Below are 21,282 nucleotides of genomic sequence, written 5' to 3'. Positions count from 1 at the left end.
AATTATTAATAATAAAAGGAATCTACCCTTTAATAAATTTCCGTTTTGGTGAAATTGTTTGATAACATAAAATAATTATAAAAATGTATTGACATATGTCGACATTACAAGACTATACCATCACTATGTAAACGATATTTTTCAGACGATTAAGTGCCATCGATATATACTGTGCCGTGGTAGTGTTGAAAAATTGCGGGAATTAACGTTAAATGCACGTCACCAGAGCAAAATAATAGAATATTTTCAAAACAAAACAAAGTTGGAGTCATGGACAAGGATGCGTTTACTTTGCAGGCCATCCGGCAGGACCTTATCGACAACAATCTGCAGGCTAAAGCAATAATACAGGTAAGTGTCCGCTATCTGAAGATAAACCCTCAATACCGAGCTTCCGTTTTTAGGACATCCTGAACAGCCGCACCTCGATCGCCGAATTGGAGGAGCTGAACGAAGCGGGCCGCTCCAAACTGTCTGCTATCCGCAAAAGCATAGAGCGGCTGGACGACTGGGCGCGGGACACGGCGGACACTGCTCTGGCCAATGAAGTGGACGACCACCGTGATCAGTTTTCCAAAACGCTGCAGGCGTTCCGAAAGGCAAACGTGTCCACGATGCTGGAGATCGAGAAGGCCAATCGAGAGGAGTTAATGGCCATTACCGGCGAGAGTGATCTGCGCCAACGGACCACGACACGGGCGCGGCACAACCAGAGCAGTCTGGTTTCGCAGGAGAACGACGTGACCGAGAAGATGCTGGCCATATCGCGGCACCTCTCGGAGACCACCCAGAAAAGCGCCGTCACCCTGGAAACGCTCGTGGCCTCGTCGCAGAATGTTGAGGCCACCAGCGACGAACTACAGCACACGGCCGGCAGCATTAACATGTCCGGCAAGCTGCTCAAGAAGTACGGACGACGCGAGTGCACCGACAAGATGCTGCTCTTCTTCGCCTTCTCCTTGTTCCTCGCCTGTGTCTTTTACATCGTCCAGAAGCGTCTCTTCTAAGACTCCACAAATGGACAAAACCCGTTCCCAAAATAGCTTAAGGTTGTCGCTTCTGTTGTCTAGGTATAGCTAGATTAAGCTTAGCACATGACCATAGCTTCTAAGCACAGCTCCTATATTTATATTATTTAGTGATTTGCCTAAGTTGTAAACGTGGTTTCGATAGTATAAAATACAGCCTAGTATAGTATGGTAAATGCAATTTAGATTTATATTGTATGTGTGTTGTATATGTAGATAAAAAGGTTCAGCAGGTTAGTAAGGGCACTTAGGCACTCCTCCGGGGTTTGTGAAACCGTTGGTGTTGACCAACCTGCAGATGTCCTTGTATGACCGCGTCGATTTTGCAGGCCGTTCTGGCTGTGGCTGGAAATAACCTCTGTTGTAATAGTCAGGATAGAACTGGGGCCAATAAGGCCTTTGGTAGTTGTAGTCGGGAAAAAGCTGTTTAAGCACAGAGCTACAGACTCCGCTTAACCCCAGAATCCACAGCAGAATGTATATAATGGATTTGCGCATGGCCACTCCGTCAGAGCTTAAGATTCGGAATAAAGGCGTACCCGATTTGAATTGTGTACGGCTGGCCCACTTATCATGCTTGTGCGACCTTGCACACAGTGGGAAAGTAATTGGAATCTGTGAATCTATGCGTATTTTTCTGAATAGCTGATAGCGGGCGGATTCGCGTGCCCCCAGCTCAATGCTATCGTTATCAACAAAGCATTCGGCCTTTAAATTGATGTATGTAGGAAAGTTTATTCAATTTGTGGATTTTTACGTTTAATAAGAAAAATTCAAATTTGGGAAAAGCATTGAATGCATTTTAAATACAAATTTGATTAATCGCAGTGAAGAATAATAAAATATATTATTTTTTCATTATATTTCTTGCCAATTTAACAAAAATATTTTGTAGTTTCTTTTTTAAAAGTCTTTTAGTTCAATATCAACAAAAAGATTGATTTTACGAAAATATTCGAAAACATTTCTTTAATTTGGTATTGATCGAACAGAGTATAAAGTTCTAAGGAATAGCGACCAAGACCGCTCATTACCTAATTGCAGTCTCAAAAACACATTTATGTGAGGCAAAAGAGAGAATTTGGATAAAAAAACTTTTTTTTTTAACTAACTTCCATCCGCCTAATCAAACTATAATCGATTTGTCATCGATTTTTTGGTATTTAAATTAATTTAGAGCCGCATTAAATACTAACCAAAACGAGTTGGCAGCACTAATCGTGATGTTTTGATTGAAAACACACAAATTACTTTACTGTTTTCAGCTGTTGTCGCCACAATTATTATTTAAAGCAAAATGAGCACCGCCGTAGAAGTGGCTAACACGGCTCCGGAGAAGTTGGCCAACTACTTTGCGCTACAGTCGGCGTTTGAGGTAAAACATTGTAGATGAATGTCCCCGAAACCGGCAAAGATCCGATCTGATAGAAAATAACAATTTTCAGAAAGCCCTTGAATTGGCCATCACCGACGGCAAAGTGGAGCTGTTGGTCCAGGAGTACAATAGATTCCCGGCCAACACCGAGCACGACAAGCGCTTACCCATGGACCATGCGTTCCGGGTGCTCCTGATGAAGCGGCTGGATGAAGATGTGAGTCGCATTGGGGAGCTTGTACGCCTCTCCGTGGAAGCCACGCGGGCCGAGATTGTGTCCAACACCATACCCGTGGTGCTGCTGATCGACACCTTCGATGTGGTCACGCTGGACAAGTGCCAGAAGATATTTCAGTTTGTCGAGGAGATGGTGGAGGTGTGGAAAGAGGAGATCTTCTTTGCCTCATGCAAGAACAACATTCTACGCATGTGCAACGACTTGCTGCGTCGACTTTCACGCACCCAGAACACCGTCTTCTGTGGCCGCATCCAGCTCTTCCTCTCGAAGTTCTTTCCCTTTTCGGAGCGGTCTGGTCTCAACATCGTCTCCGAGTTCAACCTGGACAACTTTACGGAATATGGCCTGGACAGCAAGGACCACGACGAAAGCGACAACAAGGAGCTGGAGGACACCGCTGAGGACATCCCCATAAAGATCGACTACGACCTGTACTGCAAGTTTTGGTCTCTGCAGGACTTTTTCCGAAATCCCAACCAGTGTTACAACAAGCCGCAGTGGAAGATGTTCCAGATGGTAAGTAGTTGTAGTACAATTACAATTGAATGAGATCAAAGATGTTGCTTCATGTTCATATATTGCAATTGTCTCCTTCCAGCACGCTGAGAATATACTACAGTCCTTCTCGAGCTTCAAGCTGGAGGACGTGCGCCACAGTAGCAACGACAATGCGAGCGGTTCTGACCAAGCAATGGATGTGGACGAAGAGGCCGTTGACGCTACGTTGGTGACCTCCGTCATCAAGGAGAACCACTTCTTTGCCAAGTTTCTAACCAATCCCAAGCTTTTGGCTCTGCAGCTCTCCGATGCCAATTTTCGACGTGCCGTCCTGGTGCAGTTTCTTATTCTATTTCAGTACCTGCAAGTCAGTGTAAAGTTTAAAAGGTAAGTATATGAGGAAAGTCGAGGGACTACGAAAAAACTTTAATGATTGTACTTTCAGTGATACTCAAACCTTGACTGCAGACCAGGCAGACTTTATCAAGGAAACAGAATCCCGTGTTTATAAGTTGCTAGAGGAGACACCACCGTACGGTAAGCGGTTTTCACGGACAGTGTGTCACATGCTGGCCCGCGAAGAGATGTGGAACAACTGGAAGAACGAAGGCTGCAAGGAATTCAAGAAGCCCGAGGAACCAACTCCCAGCGAAGAGGACTCGAAGCCAACTCCCAATAAAAGACCACGACGCCCATTGGGCGATGCACTGCGCGATGCTTCCCGCAGCGGCAAGTTTTATTTGGGAAAGTAAGTACCGAACGCCAATCAAACTAAGCCAGTTCTAAAATATTTCACTTCCAGTGACAACCTAACACGTTTGTGGAACTACTCTCCAGATAACCTGCAGGCCTGCAAAAGCGAACAGCGAAACTTCCTACCGCTGCTAGAGACATATTTAGAAACGCCGCACGAAAAGGTGGATCCCGCTTTTGAGTGGCGAGCACTACGCTTGCTTGCCCGCCAGACACCGCACTTCTTTACGTCGCTCTCTCAGCCGTCGAGCAAGATCTCCGATTATCTGGAGCAAGTACGCAAACGTCTCATCAGGGACAAGGAGCCCAAACCTGCTGCCCTTTTATCGAACAACTCTTCGGAGAACAGTTTTGGGCTGTCGGCCAACAACGTTCATACGGAGGGCGAGCAGGATGCTACCGTCGCCCTTCAGGACGGTGAACCAGAGCAGGATCTTGAAGTAGAGGACAACGAACCTGTGGTGGAAGAGGTGGATGAGGTACCGGCGCACGAGAAACCCCTTATGGTTACCAAAGAGCATATCGAAGAGGTGGCGCCCCTTATAGGCGAGCCATGGATGAAAGTGGGAAAGAAGATTGGTTTCACCAACGACGAACTCCTCTTCTTTCAAATGGAGCATCCTACGGCGAACGTCGCCTGCGTTAAGATGCTGACAAACTGGATATCCGATGACGACGACGCCACCCTGGAAAACTGGGCGTACATGCTAGAGGGATTGGAGATGAATAAGGCCGCCGAAGCGGTGAAGGCCATTATTGAGCGCGAAAAGTCTGGAACCACTGCCGCCTTCTGCCTCCGGTAACAACGTTTAGGTTCTCTCCGATTAGCATCATCCCCATGCCGATCCCACCCTAGTTATTATAGGCTACTTTAGATACGTTTACATCATCAAACTTCTTTATCACAAGTAAAAGTATGGGCGAATATAGATTCCCAATCACCACTCAACGCTTCTTTGGCGGCGGCCCGTTACGGGGCTTGTTGTGCACCATGTTAACGCACTTGGGGATATGACGCTCCGCGGCCTGTTCGTTGAATCGGCGACCACAGTGGGGACACTGGATGTAGTCTGGATTCTCCGAAGGTGGCGGCGGTGGCAGATCGCTCAACTTGCCGCCGCGCGCCAAGTGCGCCTTCACCTGCTTGGCCGCCCTAATCGACTGAATGAAGTCCTCGTGCTTCTTGCGCCAATTGTTCTTCTTCACTCCAGTGGTCAGACCCTTCTGCTGGGCAGCACTACTGTAAGTTGAACGGTTGCGATTGCCCTTCGACTTCATATTGAACGCCGCGGCCTCGGTGCCCTCGATCCGCTGCTTGGAGGCATCGAATATCTTGCGTTTGGTGGTCAGCATGCGCTGGCACACCTCCTCGTGCTTCGCCAGACGATCCGTGTTGAAGTGGCGTCCGCAGTAGCGGCATAAAGCGGTGCCCTCTGGGATTGCAGACGTTGTGTCCTGGTAGCGAAGGGTAATCTTATTATACGTCCACTGTTGACAACTATTCTGCGATACTCACCATGTTGACCTTTTTAACTGGGGATTTGGGCTCCGCCTTTTTGGAAACAGACATTTAAAATAAACCCCAAATACGTTTAGCTTGAGACAGACACCTCCGTGCCACGTCGATGCTACTCACCCGTCGAACTAATGGCGGCGAATGACGAGCGGCTGGCCGGGCAGCAGCGGTTCCTCCAGCTAGTCGTTGGGTCGCCTGAATCTTGGGACTGCGTTGTGGCGCGGGAGAACGTTGGTGGAGCGTGGTCTCCTGGGCCGGCGGTGTCTTGCGGGTGACCACGGGCTTAAGGTTGCGGTTCACAGTACCGCGGGGCGTGGCAAACTTATTGTTATTGCTTTCGCTAGTGATCCTCCTCCCTGGTGCATCCGGTGCATCCCGCATGGTCAGGTCGGCCACGCTCTTGACGAGACGCTGCATCGGAGGCTGCGGGCGAGATTTTGCTGGGGCGGGTGGCGAGGGGAGAGTGCCGATCGGCTTGAGGGGATTGCTGCGATCGATGCCCGCTCCGCGACGCCGCTCGTCGAACATCTGGCGCACTTTCCCATTCCCGATCAACCTGGTGGTGGCGGCACTGGGTGCTCCAGTGGCCAGGTTCTCGGCACTCGACTTCGTGCTCATCAGCTCCCGCCTACGCACCTCCTGCTCCTGCTGCGTGCGCTGCTGGAAACGCATCTGGAAACGGAAGCACATATATTTCAAATAATTCGCTTATAATTCTCAACTTAAAACCTAGTAACCTTTCAAAAAAAAGAAATAATTTAGACTTGAGTGAAAACCGGGAACATTTAACATATAGTTTCCGTTTATCAATTTGAAAATGGAATCATAAATTATTTAACTGATTGCTTTGTAATTTCACCTATTTTAATTTTCGTAAAATGTTTTCTGTTGCAAAATAGAATTCGAAATAGCTTTCTTTTTTGGCTTACGGGTGCAGAATTGGTGCTGTTATTGTCACTAGGTGGAAGGTGACTCAACGCCTCCATGAGGCGCCTGGCTGCCCAGGACTCGTTGAGCTTCAGGAGCAGGATGTGATCCTGGCCGAGCTCTGATTCGAAGTCGTACTGGAGCAGCTCTCCGTGCACGCCCACGTCCTCGTCCCCGTCCGTCGCTTGCAACATTCCGGTCCGGAGAGCGCGTGACAACTAAGCGCACGGGACTGGGGCTGGACATTAGCGCGTCCACTTCCCCCGAGTGGAGTCATTAAGTGAACAGGTTTCGGTGTGTTTGCTCGTCTATTGTGGCGATGGGGAGGTGTCACCCCCGCTTTTGGTGCCACCTCCGGGCCCCAGCGAATAAATCCGTGCCCACTTACGTGCCGCCAGTACATAAAGCCCCTAGCCACCCGACCCGCCTGGGCGAAGGAAACCCTATCCTGTGCCCGGGAACGGGTCGCGGGCAGGGATATTGGTGTCGGTGTGGACGTGGTTGTGGGCATGCTCCTCCCGCTGTTGTCCCTTCAACTAGTGCGCTTGTCTTCTGCCTCTGGTGTCCTGGTAGTGGCCTTCGAACTCAGCCATGGCCACCTGGCAAGTTGTCCGGGCAAAAAATGCAAGTCCTTTGTGTATATCGGACACTCGAGAAATCCTAGCTGGCTGTCCTTTTGTTTAGCTGCCCGCTTGCTTTTGTTGTTATTGGCTTGCAATAACAACAAAAAATCAATGACTGCAACGTTGCCAGGACACGGCCCACATGGGAATGTACATACTATACTATATACGCCCCACAACCACACCTTCCCCAAATGCTCGGCAATTGTTGAATGCCGCCAAGGAAGCGTCACAACCAGGTGACAAAGGACCTTCGCATTGTCCTTTATCCGCCCGCCCCTTTGAGCGATAAAAATCGCGCGCAACTATTTTCCCAGGTAAATTTTATGATTGATGAATTACCATTGCTGGCTGGATGGGCACTCAAAAAAAAATGAGTTGTATCGTACATGCATATAATTTCTTAAGTTACACATATCTAAAGTGCCTTTAAATTTTTTAAAATAAACGGCAAGCCAATTTAAAGGTTAAAATCAAGGAATTATTTTAGAGAGGCGCCTATCTCTATAAATATATTATATTACTAATTTCATACATTTTTAATTAATTAATTAATGTAATGTAATATAGCTATTTGTTGATTTCCATTCAATTTCCCTACGTGCACATGTGCATGTTTTCGTTCTTAATGTCAACCCTTTTTGGAAATTGAGCGCTAATACTCGTGCAGTGACGTAGTTGGACTAACACTAATTACAGCTAATTGCGTGGAAATGGTCCAACCCCCTTTCGTCGACGCCTCTGTACGCAGTTAACAAACATATGGCATTCAAGGAGCGCCTAAGTTTGCGGGGGCGCCCAAAAGTTCCCATTACCAAATATGAGCAGCGGCGAATACAATTTAATTAGCTGGCATTTCGCTGGGAAAAAACTTCATCGAAAGAAGCCGAAACAGAACTTCACCAAAAGCTACAGACCATATAGGGTTCTTCACGGAAATTAAAGTAGCTTATACTGATTGCTATTTATATATATATAAATAAATATATATATTTCTGGCACACTAACCAAATAAATTAGAACAGTGCTTTGATATTAATCATATTTCATATTTATCATTTATGTATATCAAAACTTTTGTATGTTGAAGGTGCGATCGTTACTAGGCTTTTACCTCGTTAAGAGTCGATTTTGTATGTGAAGATTTCGATCTTGAGAAGGAAGTACTTCTCTTTATCGAAAGACCTAAATCTAGTACATTTTCAAAATTTGAACTTATGAAAGTAGCTAATCTTAGTTACTGACAACTAAATAGGTACGATTATAGACTAAAATATTTCTAATTTATGCGGCTTAATACAGTCCCTAATTCCGATTTGGGACTGTAACCGGACTCTCACCTGCATTTGCGCCAGCCTTGAGGTCTTCATATCTCCGGAACCGTGTGACGCCATTGCCAAATGGAGTCTGTTCGATGCGATGGCAGTCGTTTGAATTCGATGCGATTGCTGCGGAGCTCGTGTGTGGGCTTGGGCCAAGGTGATGACGCGACTGAGCTTGGCTCAAAGTGTTTAGCTACCGCAGACCTGGCTCAGACTCGGTCTCGGGCTCAGTCTCAGATTAAGTTCCAGTCTGAGTCTCTCCGGTGAGTCATCAAAGTTGGCACAAAACAAACAAATCGTCGGCAGCAGCAACAGCAGCAGGCCAGTAAATGTCGCCAGGAGGCGTCAGTGGATGTGGTTGGGCGTGGGTGGCGATCTGGAAGTGGAAGTGGAAGCCGATGAAACCACTGAAACCGTGCCCAGATCAGGCCCAGACTCAGACTGACAATTGTGGGCTGATGAGCGCTCCTAATACGGTGTGATCAATGAACAAACCAATCCAATTGAATTGAGTTTAACTCGCCAAAAACGTTTTACGTTTACAAAACTAAAAACCTAGACCGAAAATACTCGCGAAAGGTAGGAAAATACGTTTGAAATTTGCCAATAGATCTAAACACTATGTGGTGCCGAAATCTGAATAGATTGAACAAAGACAGAGAAAGCAAAGAGCTCCTACTGATTTAGACAAAATCAAAATTACTCAAGCGGATTTCAAAATGTTTTCAAATAAGTCGACAAAACTGGGGCTTTTCAATTATTCAGTCCAACGAATTTCTTAGACATTTGTAAAATGTTTGATATAAAAAATGCCGTTCATCTTAAGTAAAAGTATTCTTAACAAAACACAAATGTAATGGTTGTAATATACCATATATGATGATATTAAAAATTCGATATCGTACACTTTATATTTTATTTAATCCGAGATCTAAATTTATTGGACTATAGTTTTTAACGCATATGGCATTTAAAAGTATTCATTTATTTGAGTAATTTAACACCACACGATGAGGTGAAAACTTATTTGCATGATATGTTAATTCTGCCTTTAGAAATATTTACAGTTGGTCTAAATCATTTTGCTTAAGCCCACATTTATACTACTATAAGCTACATCTTTTTTCATCAAATCTATATGGGTGTAGGGTATACAAAAGTCACCGTATCCCCACTTCCTTGGGCTCCACTCGCTTTTTCTCATACCATTAGTTTATTGTTTTTTCGGCTTTTTGGCACACGTCGCTTCGCGCTGACTAATCCCAACTCTTCGCCGGCTTGGTTTGTGTTTGGAGCTGCGATTTGCATACCCTGGCGGATCGAACTCACCGTCTTGCCAGCTGAATGGAGCTACGTGTGACCCGGACTGGGCCAGCTGGGAGCTGCTTCGCTACGTTGACCTGGTGGAGTGGACAGCGGGCACGCGAGTTTATTGACACACAAAGGAGGCACTTAAAGGAGGATTGAACTTTAGAGCCGGAGCGCCGTGAATTGGGTCACCGCAGGATAGGTGGTGGTGATAGGTGGTGGCTCCTCTGTGGGCAACTGGCCAGCTGTTGATGGACTGTAATTACGCATACGCCGCGTGTGCCTCGCGGGTCTGGCTTCGGACTATTTTGTGGGTTTCGAGGAGCCCCGCGCTGGCGACTGTTTGCTTAGAAGTTTGCGCGCTAACTGAGACAAGATTCCGATTCCGAATCCAATTCCGATTCTAAACTCACACACGCCGCACACCACACCGATGAGCGGCCCGAACAAGTGGCGAAGTTGGCGACATCGAGCGTTGCACCGCCAACTGATCTGTTCCGTAGCAGTGGATGTGGATGTGGATGTGGCTGTGGATGATGGCGTGTCGGGTGAGTCAAGTTATCGGGTAGGAGAGCCCCTGCTGTCCAGAAACCCAGTGCACTGCACATACGTACTCGCATGTGCGTGCCGCGAAGAGAAACATGTATTTATCGCTCGATGGCTGCTTTTTGTTTCTTTCTCTCAGATGTTGTTGCTAAACTTTATTTGCTTTTTGCTTTGTTTTACATTTATCAACGCTGACGCTTCGCAGATGTTTTCCGCCTTTTACTCTTTATCAACCCCTTTTGAAGTCATCGAATCAAAACATGATTGAGCTGTATTTTCAGCATTCGATTGGCAAACAATAATTAATCATAGTGTGGGGTTTCAGTTGGGAAGCGCACAAGCTCATAATATACGTATTTAAAATTATAATCATACAAATATTCATAATAATAAATATGCAAATCTAAACATTTTGAGCTTAACAAAATGAGTCGCAGGCTTACATTAAAACAATTACCCAATCTGCGTAATTTATGGAAACACGCAAGTGCTGAGCAAAACTTATAATGATAATTAAACACAAATACAATCTTTAAGAAACAAGAAGTAGATCTTATTCCAACCTACTATTACACATTACAACAATTTAAGAACCAAATTTCAACAGTCATAAGTACGCAATTGAGCAAAATTATGGTGTACAGGGTATTTGAGCTTCGCACATCGCTCGTTGGCTGATTCATCTGATGGCTTCTTTGCTGTTCGCTAAGCGTCTATTTGCTCATCGTTTCATAATAATTATTCGTACATTGTTCGCTAGTTTTGGTTTTTGGGCTGCGGTTTTGAAACCATGTGAGAGCGATCTGCGCCGCTCTCTTAACTTGGCCAGCTGAGTTGGCCAGCTGAGCTAGCCACTTGGCCAAGAGAGTGACAGCACTTGCTCCGGGCTCGAGTGGGTGTAACCCGAACCTGAAGAGATCTTGTGCTTCTGGCTGGCTGGCCGATGGCTTCCCGGGTTGGCTGGGTGTTCAGTTTTTTTCGAGCTCGGCGGCGTATGGCGAGTGAACGTCTACAAAGTATATTTATAGACACATACACATCTATAGAATAACGTGGTTACTTCGCTAGTTTCTGTTCGGGGAACTCGAGGGATCTCGAGGGGTCGGGGTCGAGGGTCGGGGGACTCGGAAGAGTCTTGGCCAGGCTGCGCGCCGGATGCGGATTAAAGGTGCGCGACACTTGGCTGGAGGTTGGAGTTGGTTCGAGAGCCCCTTGGACCGGCTTATGTATATATGTATGTTTGTGGGTACTATGCACACCTATGTATAATGCTTGTATAATTTGTATAATCTCCTGCGTGGGTCGATGAGTGCCGCCCTGCTAAGTCGCCTCGCTTGGTTCCCAAAAACAGCTAATTCCGACGCCGTCGGTTTACAACTTGAATACGGTTAACAATGACACGGCAATTCAATTTCAATTTCAATTCAATTCAACATCAACATCAACGACACTGATAACAAACAACGCGAAGTTACTAGCCTAATTGTGAGTTGCAGCTGCGACCGCCGGGGCGTATGCGCAACGTCTGCCAAGTTGGCCGGATGGCGGGAGGCCCGCTTCCGCTTCCGGTTACCCTCGTTTGCTCTTACTTGCTCTCGTTTGCTTAAGGGTGCCCTCCTGCGAATCTCGCTGTTCGTCTGACAATGACATGCCACCGATTCCCGATTGGGTTCTACAATTTCATAATTCGGTTACATCAAGTGCGGCTTTGCACGCGATGCCACCTGTACCACCTGGTTTGTACCGATGCTACCTATATCTAGGGTACTATACTCGTATTCACAGTTCAGCCGCCCGCTGAAAATGCGCAGCACAATAAAAACGGGTGTATCTCGCTCGATTCGCGCTCGTATGTGGGTGTCTGTATACTCTATACATATATGTCCTATATATACTATATATATATATATATATACGGTTGTTCAGCTAACATCGGAAATGCAGTTTACGTGTACAATTATGCTACAAAAATTGCGTCTAAAGTATACTTTGGTTTTGCGTTTGCTTAATTTCCGTTTTAAAACATCCATGTTTTGTTACAATTCTATAGTAGTTTCGCTTTAGATCTCGGTGTTCCTAATAAAGTTTACAAAAATATGTACTTCTCGGTACAACTGAAGAGCGTGGGGATTGACATTTAATTGAAGCTTGACCTGGCTCTAGTCCTCAATCGAATGTGAATTTCTTTGGTTTTGTGTATTTATTTAGTTGAGTTCACGGAGCCCTTAAGGATTCCATGCTGGACGTGCTAAGACTATGCCACACAAGCCATCCTCTGTCCTCTTTGGTTTTAATGCCGACCCAGGGCTTAAACAATTTACATACATTATTTAATCCAGTTTGCCTACATGCGTATGCGTGATTGTCCAAGGTTGATTTACTTTACTTTACGTTTATTTTAGTTTTGTCTTGCATTAGTATTTGGTTTTGGTTTGGTTGTGTTTGGTTTTGGTTTTGGGTACGCGTTTCCAACTTGCTCGCTAACAAATTCCGATTTCGAATTCAATTTGGATTTCGATTTCGATTCGGCTAGGCTTCAGACTAAAACATTGTGGTGAGGATATCCTTAATAACATATGTTCCTAACGCTCCGCACGTCGCCCCTGAATCGCTCGGTATCTAGAACTATAAGCCAACATTCAATGCGCTCTAATTTAACGTCTAAACGACAATTGCTTAAGTCTTTTAGTCTACATTTCATTACGTTACGTTACGTGGCGGGTTCTATATGTACGTTTCTAATGCTCCCGATCGCGTCTGCCGACTATAGCTATAGGTATTGTGTATTGTATACATGCAGATACATTACTCGTACATATGTGTGTAGACACTATAAAGGGCTGGTAGCGGTAAGGTGTGATGGGTATGATAGCTAAGGCTGCGGGCTCAGGTTAGGGTATCCGACTGCGGTTTCGATTCGTTTAGCTTGGCTCTGGTTACGGTTGTACATAAATATATCGTGGTGTATAAGTATACTAGCGCGTACAAGGACATGCAACAGATGCGCAGGGACTGGAGTGTCCTGTTACCCGTATTTTACATAATATTTGCGATGCTATTCTCTAGCTCTATGCATATTCGCGGCATGCAACATTTTGAAAACCTGCACATTCTTACGGTACGTATGTACATACATACATCTATCATATACTCCTATATCATCATAACATATATGTATGCATGCATGTGTGGCTCTAACGGGCGCCCGACTTCTTATCCTAGATTCTAAATACCCTAACGTACAGTTAGTTACAGTTACAGTTACATTTTCTCAAGGTGTCCGTAGCGGCGTTTCCCTTTCGCACACGACGTGTCGAAAGTTCCTCAAAATCAAATTCAAAATCGAATCGATGGGGGTGATTATTACTGGTGATTGCTGCTGACTCCGCTCCCAAATGTCCGTGATCTCGAATGGGCTCTTAACGCTAATTACTCGTACATACTCGTACATACTTGTACATACAAGTGTTTGCACGTCTTTGGCCTTATGCTCCGTGATTTTTCCTGGGTTGCTAACTTGTCTCTGTGTTTCGCTTGATTTGTTTTATAAACTTTACATCAGTACGGGTGGGTATGTCGATCTGAGTGAGTTAGTTTCGAAAACCAATCTGACAATCGGATGCCTTAGGTGCTAACATTTACACTAGGCTGTGTGTCGGTGTGTGGGTCTTACGACTACAGTTCGTTTTTACCTCGTTAATTACTCGTTATTTACCTGGTTTTCCTGTTTACTGTAATTTCTGTTTAACACGCTATATAAAAATTGCTATGCGCCACTTTAAAACTCCGCGGGGAATGTCTCGCTTATTTTGTTGTAGCTTTTGTGTTCGTCTTTTACACAATTATATTAAATTTGCATCGATTTTTTGACCGACTCAATTTACGCGCGCTGTATCTGTATAAATGTTTCAAAAATTCGCACACAAAAATGGGTTTTGGCGGGGAACGCGGGATGTGGGCTTTTTTCCGGATTCGGTTTGCGGTTAATACTATCGATTCCAAAAATTCTAGAAAATCATGGCAAAACATTTTGAAAAGTGTTTCCATTACAAATTGCATCAATATAAATTTCAAAAGTCTCAAAATACACAAAAGTATTTCAATCTCTTGCGGTTGTTTTCTCGTTATTAATTTAGTTGTCGCCTTGTCCGTCTGCATTATTTATTGTAATTTCTTCGCTCGTCGAGTGCGAAAATATGTTGTAGCCTACTTATATGCGCGATGCAAAAATATTTTCGCATTTCAAATGCTTGTGGTTGCAACTGCAACTGCGACTGCGATGGCTGATTGCGGTTGGTTGTGTGGGTGGCTAAATGAGGTGCTGTGGCCAGTGGGCGGTGGGTGGTAGTTGGCATATATGGGTTGGGGGTTAACACGCATATATATTGGTAAATACACGGGCACACGTGTATCAGCCAGAGCTCGAGGCGAAACTACAGCAGCGGCCATTATAGCTGTGAGATTTGTAAAATATTGAATTTGTACCTTATAACATTGCGTTAAATTTTTTAAAGATTTTCTTATTTTCATCAAATTCAAAATTTCTTTCTTTTTGGGATGTTTGGTGAATCTGAAGCTTGAAATCTTGAATATCTCTTGCAATTCCATGCAAATATCCTAGGCAGTTTTAAGGGCAACCGTTACACATCAGGAATGGTTAGAAGCAGTCACAGCTAGTTTTTTGGCCGCAGCTATAGACACACCTATGTACATATGCATACCAATTAATGTATGTTTCAGCACACTGAGAAAAAAGGGAATAATCGCAGTTAGTTGTGCAAGTAGTTGCAGCTGAACTGCCTAACGCAATTAGGACAATACACAATGTTAAGGGTACAGCGGTATAGTTAGCCCGACTGGAACAAGGACAACGGGGCGTATACGCAACGTCGCGACTTCCCCTTACATTTAGCAACACCTAACACTCAGAGGGTAACAAATGCACGGTTAAATATTAAATACTACCCAAGCGACTACCAGTTGCTGAGCTCCTTCCAATCGAAGACAAAATCTGCGACCAAGGACGAGTCCTGCGCGCCGGGTGGGTGGCTGGTTGAATGCGATGTGCTCAAGGGAGTTTAGAATATGAAATCACCGCAGTCCATGGCATAGTCGAAGTCCTCGCCACCGATGTCATCGACGCCCGAGGAGTGAAAGTCGAAGCCTCCGATGTCCGTGTGGTACACTGCCCCGCTGCAGGAGGTGTCGATCAGGTTGGTGCAGTGGGTGGTGGGCAGGGCGTGCAGGGTGAAGGTATCCTCGCACTGCGACCAGGTGAGTCCGCCGCTCCAAACCCCGTTGGGCAGCGTGGCCCATCCCCATCCGTGGCCCCAGGGCAGGGCGCAGGCCAGCGAGGCCTTTGAGTCCGGCTTCTTGCTGAGAATGGCCACCGCCGCGTCGCTCTTCACCAGCGGATCCTGGCTCTGCCGGTACACCTTCGTGGAAATCGCCGACGAGCAGCGGTGGTGTTTACTTCCGCTGGCTCCGTGGGACGCCGCCTTCCGCTGCTTCACCTCCGACTGGGTGGCCGCTGCATAACAAAATGGGAAATTTGACTTTAGATATGATATAAACTAAAGGCTTAGGTCCAGCTTTGGCCTATTAATTACACCGATTCCCCATTTTACTTAAAAACCAATTGTTACTCAACTCAATCATATCCAAAAGTATCTAAATAATTATACAAAAGTATCTTAATAATGGCAATGAAATGTATATTTATCTTTGTAAGCATGAGTTCATCTTCAGCAAAGTTCACTTTAACTTCTATAGTATTATTAATGCTGTCATATCTTTGGTTTGCACAGTTTACATATTTATATACTAATTCTCAGCCCTAAAAATGGTCAATATGTATCTCAGGTAAACGACACCACCTGTCGTCGAGGGGACTTGAGCGAAACGAGTATCCGGGTGGATTATGGATGTTTAGAAGGATTTACTCACGTCTAATGCGCACCAGCGGACGCCGGAGCACGTTCATCAGGTGCGGCTTGTCCACCACCAGCTCGATTTGAGGCGGCGGCGGCAGGGTCTTGGTAATCGCATCGATCCAGTCGCTCACCTCCTGCTCCGACTTGGCCAGCATCCAGTAGACCTTCGACCGCTTGCGCTGCGATCCGAGGGCAATCAACTGGGACACATTCACGCCCGCCGGCAGCGGCGGACGACGCGGTATCTGGCCGGTCCAGTGTGCGATGGCCAGCATCTCAGGCGCCTCCTTCACCAGGATCTTGCCCGTCGGCGAGGAGCGTCCCGGCTCCGTGAACCAGGCCATGGTCGAGTCGTCGTACAGCACCACCCATTCCTCCGCCCAGCGGTTCCAGAACATTTGCTCTGTAAAGGCAGAAAGGCATGGATACAGATTGGGTTCATCATCTTCAAAGCTTTATAATACCCACAAAAGAAGTAATTTTACGTATAGTTTAAAGGTATGAATTATTAAAATAATTATTCTAACTTAAAGGGCATCCAAATGCAGCTTAGCTTTCATTCCTGTGTTTTATATTGTTCTCCCATTAATTTGCCCCAAGGACTCAACACAAATTGTTTAGGCCATGATTCTCAATCCGGCCCAGCGAGCATGACAATGACGCATCCATGGCGCTGCCAAATCATGAGTAATTACACTTGAAAGTGACCCCGAAATGATTATACCCCATTCCCCCCTCCCCCTGCACGGTAGCACATCCATCTAACTCATCCACGGATGCTGCGTCATCCTGTTGAGCCTGAGCTTGCGAGGACTGCTGCTGTTGTGCTGATTTGACAGATTGTCGTCTCTTCCAAGGGTCTCTGGTCGCCTCTGGGCGGACCAATCCCACCGTGCTGACAGCGAGAGAAAAGGCCTGAATCGTCCTTTCAAGGTCCTGCAAATGCCGGACAACTACTCTCGCCGCAGGTGAATTCCTCCCCGAACGGGGGTAATTATAAAATTCTCCAGGAATTTAAGTTGTTTTAAATATTTAATGAAAGCATTATTCAGCAATACAACAGGTGTAATGGATCTTTTCACATATCTGAAGTATCTAATTGTTTGATCAAAATATGTGTCGATCGTTTCATTATGTTTACTTAGTTTTAGTTGCACTAAAGTCATGAGATACTCACTTTTGTAGCGCAGTAGATAGCCTCCCTTGATTTGTTTTCCACCAGTTCCTGCGAAAAGAGAAGCAGAAAGGAATTTATGGAGTGAGTGCCAAGTGGGGAAAGTCAAGTGCACCAGCGAATCCCATCTAGTCCGCATCCGCTCCCATAGCCCAATTTTGTGTACCCAGAGGCCAGTCACACGATACCACTAATTGAACAGGAATCGAGGTCTGCAGCTGGAGCCCATTTCCCATTCATTCATTCATTCCCCTCCCTTTTCGTCGCCATTCGACATCCGACAGCCGACTGTTGAGGACCAAGCGCCCACGCACCGCAGCAGGAGCTGAAAATTTCAAGAGTGGGTGAGTCCAGGTGCGGCTGGCTGCGCCGGATAACGAATGGCGAAAAACGAAACACGGAATTTCATTTAGCAATTCCCCCGGAACTGCATCGCCAGCAACTCAATCAGCCAGCCAGCCGCCGCTCCTGCTGCAGTTCCTCCGCCTGCTGGTCAGGTCTCTCATTTCAAATTCATTACCGCTGGCATCCCATTTATTTGGTCAAGTATCGAGAGTCGCAACTGGGGGTCAGAAGGCGGAGGAGTGGGAGGATTTGGGGTAGTGGCAAACGCAACGCCTGTGGTGAACTGAATTAATTATTTCAATAAAGATGGCCAAGGCAACCGATCCGAAGCCATTTCACACCTTGCCACCAGCGACGAGTTCAACATAAAGTGTGGAATTTTATTTAAATTTCAGTTAGAATAGTAGGATTGATCCTTGGGCTAGCTGTGTTCCTTAATTTGCTCATATTGCCCAATTGTGCAACAGTAAGATTGAATATCTTTATATCTTTTGCCTTTAAACTCAATAAATTTGGAAAAGGGTTCTTTCAAAAAAGTACGAAGTCCCATACCAGTAATCCCAGTGCCATCTATATTTAACCAGCAACTTATATTAGGTAGGATTATGTTTACCCCTAAGGGATTGCAATATTAAGAAACTCGTTGGAGAAATCAGCGCAAATATGAAATATATATTTCTTAACTTCATTGCGCATACTGATTTTCATGATTTCATAAGTGCAATAAATCTTAAATTCCCTGAATTGAACAAAGCCATCAGCATCCTTGTTCCCAGAATCTGATAGGCGATTAAATGTGCCTCGGGTGATATTCTTGTAATTTGGAAATTGAAGGACCTCTCTGGCATTTTTTCCACACTCGACCACTCGAAAAGTTGCCTTTGCAGCAAACTGATTAAGACCAGAGTGGCCTGGTGACAATTTGCTCCGCCTGGGAATGGGATGCGATGGGTCTGCCCAGCCCGCACAGCATTTGAAAAACGCTCGAGGCTCGGCGTGCTAAAAAACGCCGCTTGCCCTCAAAATGGTCTGAATCTGCCCTTCTTTTACCTGCGACCTCTGCCATTTTCATACACATTGAGAAATATATATTGCCTAGTGTATATAATGTTAATAAATAATTGTCTTGGTCTATGAAAAAAGAGAGAGAGTGGGGTAGTTGAGTTGCTCAGCTATCGGATACCTGTTGTTCGGCTGAAGGAGGTCCTGGAAAAAATCAGGATTTTGCAATTTGCTGTCTAGGAGGGGGATTCCTTCCACCTTTTAAATATTTTTCAATGTATTAAATTAATATTTACTCTATGAATTAGGATCATCTTACTTAAAAACATATATAGTTGACAATCCTTTGACTTTCTTCAGTTACTCAGTCGCAACAAATTGTTGCAAGTGTAGCAGAAACAAGCGAATTGCAGACGACTACGATAGACGCAGTCCAAGTGTCGACGGAGATGATGAAAGGATGAGCAGGGAACTGGGGCTGCCGGGGGCAAGGGACTGTGGTATGTATGTTGCATTGGTTGGGGTTGCTGGGGTGAGAACGAGCTCGAAGGACACTGCCTTGCTTGTGTAAGAAGGCAGGGCAGCGGACATCATGTGTGCCACTTCAGTGCACGCACACAACCGCACGTAGCCATGCCCACGCGCACACACAGCCGCACTTGCATGTGGGCATTCTGCATGCTCGCATCCCTGCATCCGCACACACTCATCTACATCCACATCTACATCCACATCCACATGACAAATCAGCTAGAATTGCAAGTGGCTGCCACAGACAACGAAACCTGGCCCACTCCACACTCGGATTCCCGTTCGCAGTGGGCCAGGACGAATCTGAAGGCGAAGACAGCGACAAACGTGTACAGACATAATTGCTGGCCTGGCTAGATACTCGTATCAGAGTGCATAAAGGGCTGGGATATATACATACCAAAGTAGCACGCACACTCGCAAAAATATTCCATAGATATTAGCTTTATTACTTTGGAACATAAGTTACAAATCTTACTCGGTTTTCTTAATGGAAAAAGGATATATGACAAGATTTAAGAGAATTTATATAACTAGTATGTACATCTCGAAATTAAAGCTGAATAAACCTTTCAGTTGTGTTTTCCACATAGAGAGTCCTGCGAGTGCAAGCGCATGTTTTATGCATGCGACGAACTGCATCAACCAGGGCATCCTCACATCCTGGCCTCGACTCGTTTCCAGCGGGCTCCAAGTCGCGTTTAGTGCGATATGGGCTCTGTTGTCTCTACTTAATGATTTAATGCAGAGCACACACACACACTCACACACACGCACGCTGGGTAATGGGCGTGGCACTGTCAACAATTGCAGCATAATGAAACCGCATACTGGATTCCGCTTGATAAGTTAAACGCAGGAGTGGGTCAGGATGTGGCCTGAAAGGACGCAGCACGCAGGATGCAGGGACTGGGGCATTGGGGGTGTGCAAGAGAAAGTATCAGACAGACGCGCAGCTGCGCCTGTGTGCGAGTTCATTGAGAAAAATAAGCAGCTGGGAGGGGCCGAAAAGGGCGGCGAGGGGCGGGGCTCTTGGGGTGGGGCAGCAAAAACGAGTTCAAGGGTTTTCCGCTAAATGAGGGCACGCCGACTACTGCCTTTCGGGGCGCATTTTCGGTCTGGGTCTCCGTCTCAGTCTCAGTCTCAGTTCGGTTTCACTTTCTCCCCGATTTTCCCACGCCTCCTGCTCTGCCCACTTACCCATCGCTTGGGGCTGCTGCAGCTGCATATGCATCTGCTGCGATTGCTGCATGAACGAGCTGTCCGGATCCGCACTCCGCGATTTCACCTTGGTGCACATGGAGAACATTTTGGCTGCGATGGGCTCGTCCTTCCTTCCTTAGTTCCTTGCTTCCTTCGTTTGGCTTGCTTCGCTTTTCCTCGATAATTGGCTCTTGGCAGCTTTGTTGTTCTGGCGGTTGTCGTGCAGTGTTGGTAGTTTAATTGATTTTGTTGCCGTGCGGCTCGATTGGCAGATTCCCGGGCTCCAGGTTGGTTCCTCGAGTTCGCTTTCCCAGTGAAAGTGATGTCAGCGCCAGGCTCGCGCTATCAGGCACTCGCACACACACACACTTTCACTCTCACGCACAGCGGCACACCAATAACCCAGCACAGCGACACACCGACGCACCTACACACAGACACACACGCACAGCGAAGGGAAAGTGCTTTCCCTTTTTTATGCGTTAAATTTTCCCGAATCTTGTGTTCCGTTTTTTTTATGCTTTTTTGCTAGGACTCTAGCAACGCCTGGTTGCCGAAAAGTTGTTGATGTGATGGCTGGAAATTAATGGATTTGCATTGCTGACACTGACGTCGCTAATTAGATTTCCGATTTTCGTTGCCTACTTTCGATGAATGTGCTCCCCGCATCCGCGTCCGCCAAGTGGACCACGAACATGGACGCGTAATGAATAGCGATGCTCTGCCGTCTGTCGGCCAGTTAATCAGTTAATCAGGTGCAGCTGGGTCAGTTGTCAGTGCAGCAGGGCATTGCTGTGGCAGTTGTTGCAGTGGATGCAGCGGATCAAAGGGCAGGGCACCCGTTCTCTTGTGGCCACAGCTATTCTATCTGCTGCTGATGGTGCTGTAGGTTGCGGTGGTTCAACTCCTGTCCGCTGCACACCTCTGCTGGGTTAGACGGCCGAAACTCGACTGGCGAGC

At 46.2% G+C, this 21,282-nt stretch overlaps 5 protein-coding genes across 7 annotated transcripts; 2 read left to right on the top strand and 3 right to left on the bottom strand.

The window, feature by feature from the left end:
* Positions 1-181: 181 nt before the first annotated feature.
* On the top strand, positions 182-1,204 carry LOC6614035 (vesicle transport protein SEC20). The gene is made up of 2 exons (XM_002038453.2): positions 182-351; positions 405-1,204. The coding sequence occupies exons 1-2, from the start codon at positions 271-273 to the stop codon at positions 1,005-1,007; spliced, it is 684 nt and encodes a 227-aa protein (XP_002038489.1). The 5' UTR covers positions 182-270; the 3' UTR covers positions 1,008-1,204.
* Positions 1,205-1,247: 43 nt separating this feature from the next.
* On the bottom strand, positions 1,248-1,557 carry LOC116801630. The gene has a single exon (XM_032722425.1). The coding sequence runs from the start codon at positions 1,524-1,526 to the stop codon at positions 1,263-1,265; it is 264 nt and encodes an 87-aa protein (XP_032578316.1). The 5' UTR covers positions 1,527-1,557; the 3' UTR covers positions 1,248-1,262.
* A 685-nt stretch (positions 1,558-2,242) lies between these two features.
* On the top strand, positions 2,243-4,836 carry LOC6614034 (THO complex subunit 1). Its single transcript, XM_002038452.2, has 5 exons — positions 2,243-2,403; positions 2,474-3,157; positions 3,240-3,526; positions 3,585-3,887; positions 3,942-4,836. Exons 1-5 carry the CDS (start codon positions 2,326-2,328, stop codon positions 4,693-4,695), a joined length of 2,106 nt encoding a protein of 701 aa, XP_002038488.1. The 5' UTR covers positions 2,243-2,325; the 3' UTR covers positions 4,696-4,836.
* LOC6614033 (serine/arginine repetitive matrix protein 1) lies at positions 4,769-10,005 on the bottom strand. 3 transcript variants are annotated; one of them, XM_002038451.2, is made up of 5 exons: positions 9,610-10,005; positions 8,299-8,656; positions 5,529-6,080; positions 5,409-5,444; positions 4,769-5,347 (listed from the first exon to the last, which is right to left on the bottom strand). In XM_002038451.2, the coding sequence occupies exons 2-5, from the start codon at positions 8,350-8,352 to the stop codon at positions 4,838-4,840; spliced, it is 1,152 nt and encodes a 383-aa protein (XP_002038487.1). In that variant the 5' UTR covers positions 8,353-8,656; positions 9,610-10,005; the 3' UTR covers positions 4,769-4,837. The 3 variants fall into 3 exon arrangements, with proteins under 3 accessions (XP_002038487.1, XP_032576656.1, XP_032576655.1); XM_032720765.1 differs by lacking the exon at positions 9,610-10,005 and adding an exon at positions 8,727-8,941; XM_032720764.1 differs by lacking the exons at positions 8,299-8,656; positions 9,610-10,005 and adding an exon at positions 6,338-6,544.
* A 248-nt stretch (positions 10,006-10,253) lies between these two features.
* On the bottom strand, positions 10,254-21,282 carry LOC6614032. Its single transcript, XM_002038450.2, has 5 exons — positions 20,968-21,282; positions 20,320-20,898; positions 17,245-17,292; positions 16,081-16,470; positions 10,254-15,664 (listed from the first exon to the last, which is right to left on the bottom strand). Exons 2-5 carry the CDS (start codon positions 20,426-20,428, stop codon positions 15,213-15,215), a joined length of 999 nt encoding a protein of 332 aa, XP_002038486.2. The 5' UTR covers positions 20,429-20,898; positions 20,968-21,282; the 3' UTR covers positions 10,254-15,212.

This window comes from Drosophila sechellia, chromosome 3R, assembly GCF_004382195.2.
Source record: "Drosophila sechellia strain sech25 chromosome 3R, ASM438219v1, whole genome shotgun sequence".
Classification (NCBI taxonomy): Eukaryota; Metazoa; Arthropoda; class Insecta; order Diptera; family Drosophilidae; genus Drosophila; species Drosophila sechellia.
This window is presented reverse-complemented; position numbering and strand designations above follow the sequence as displayed.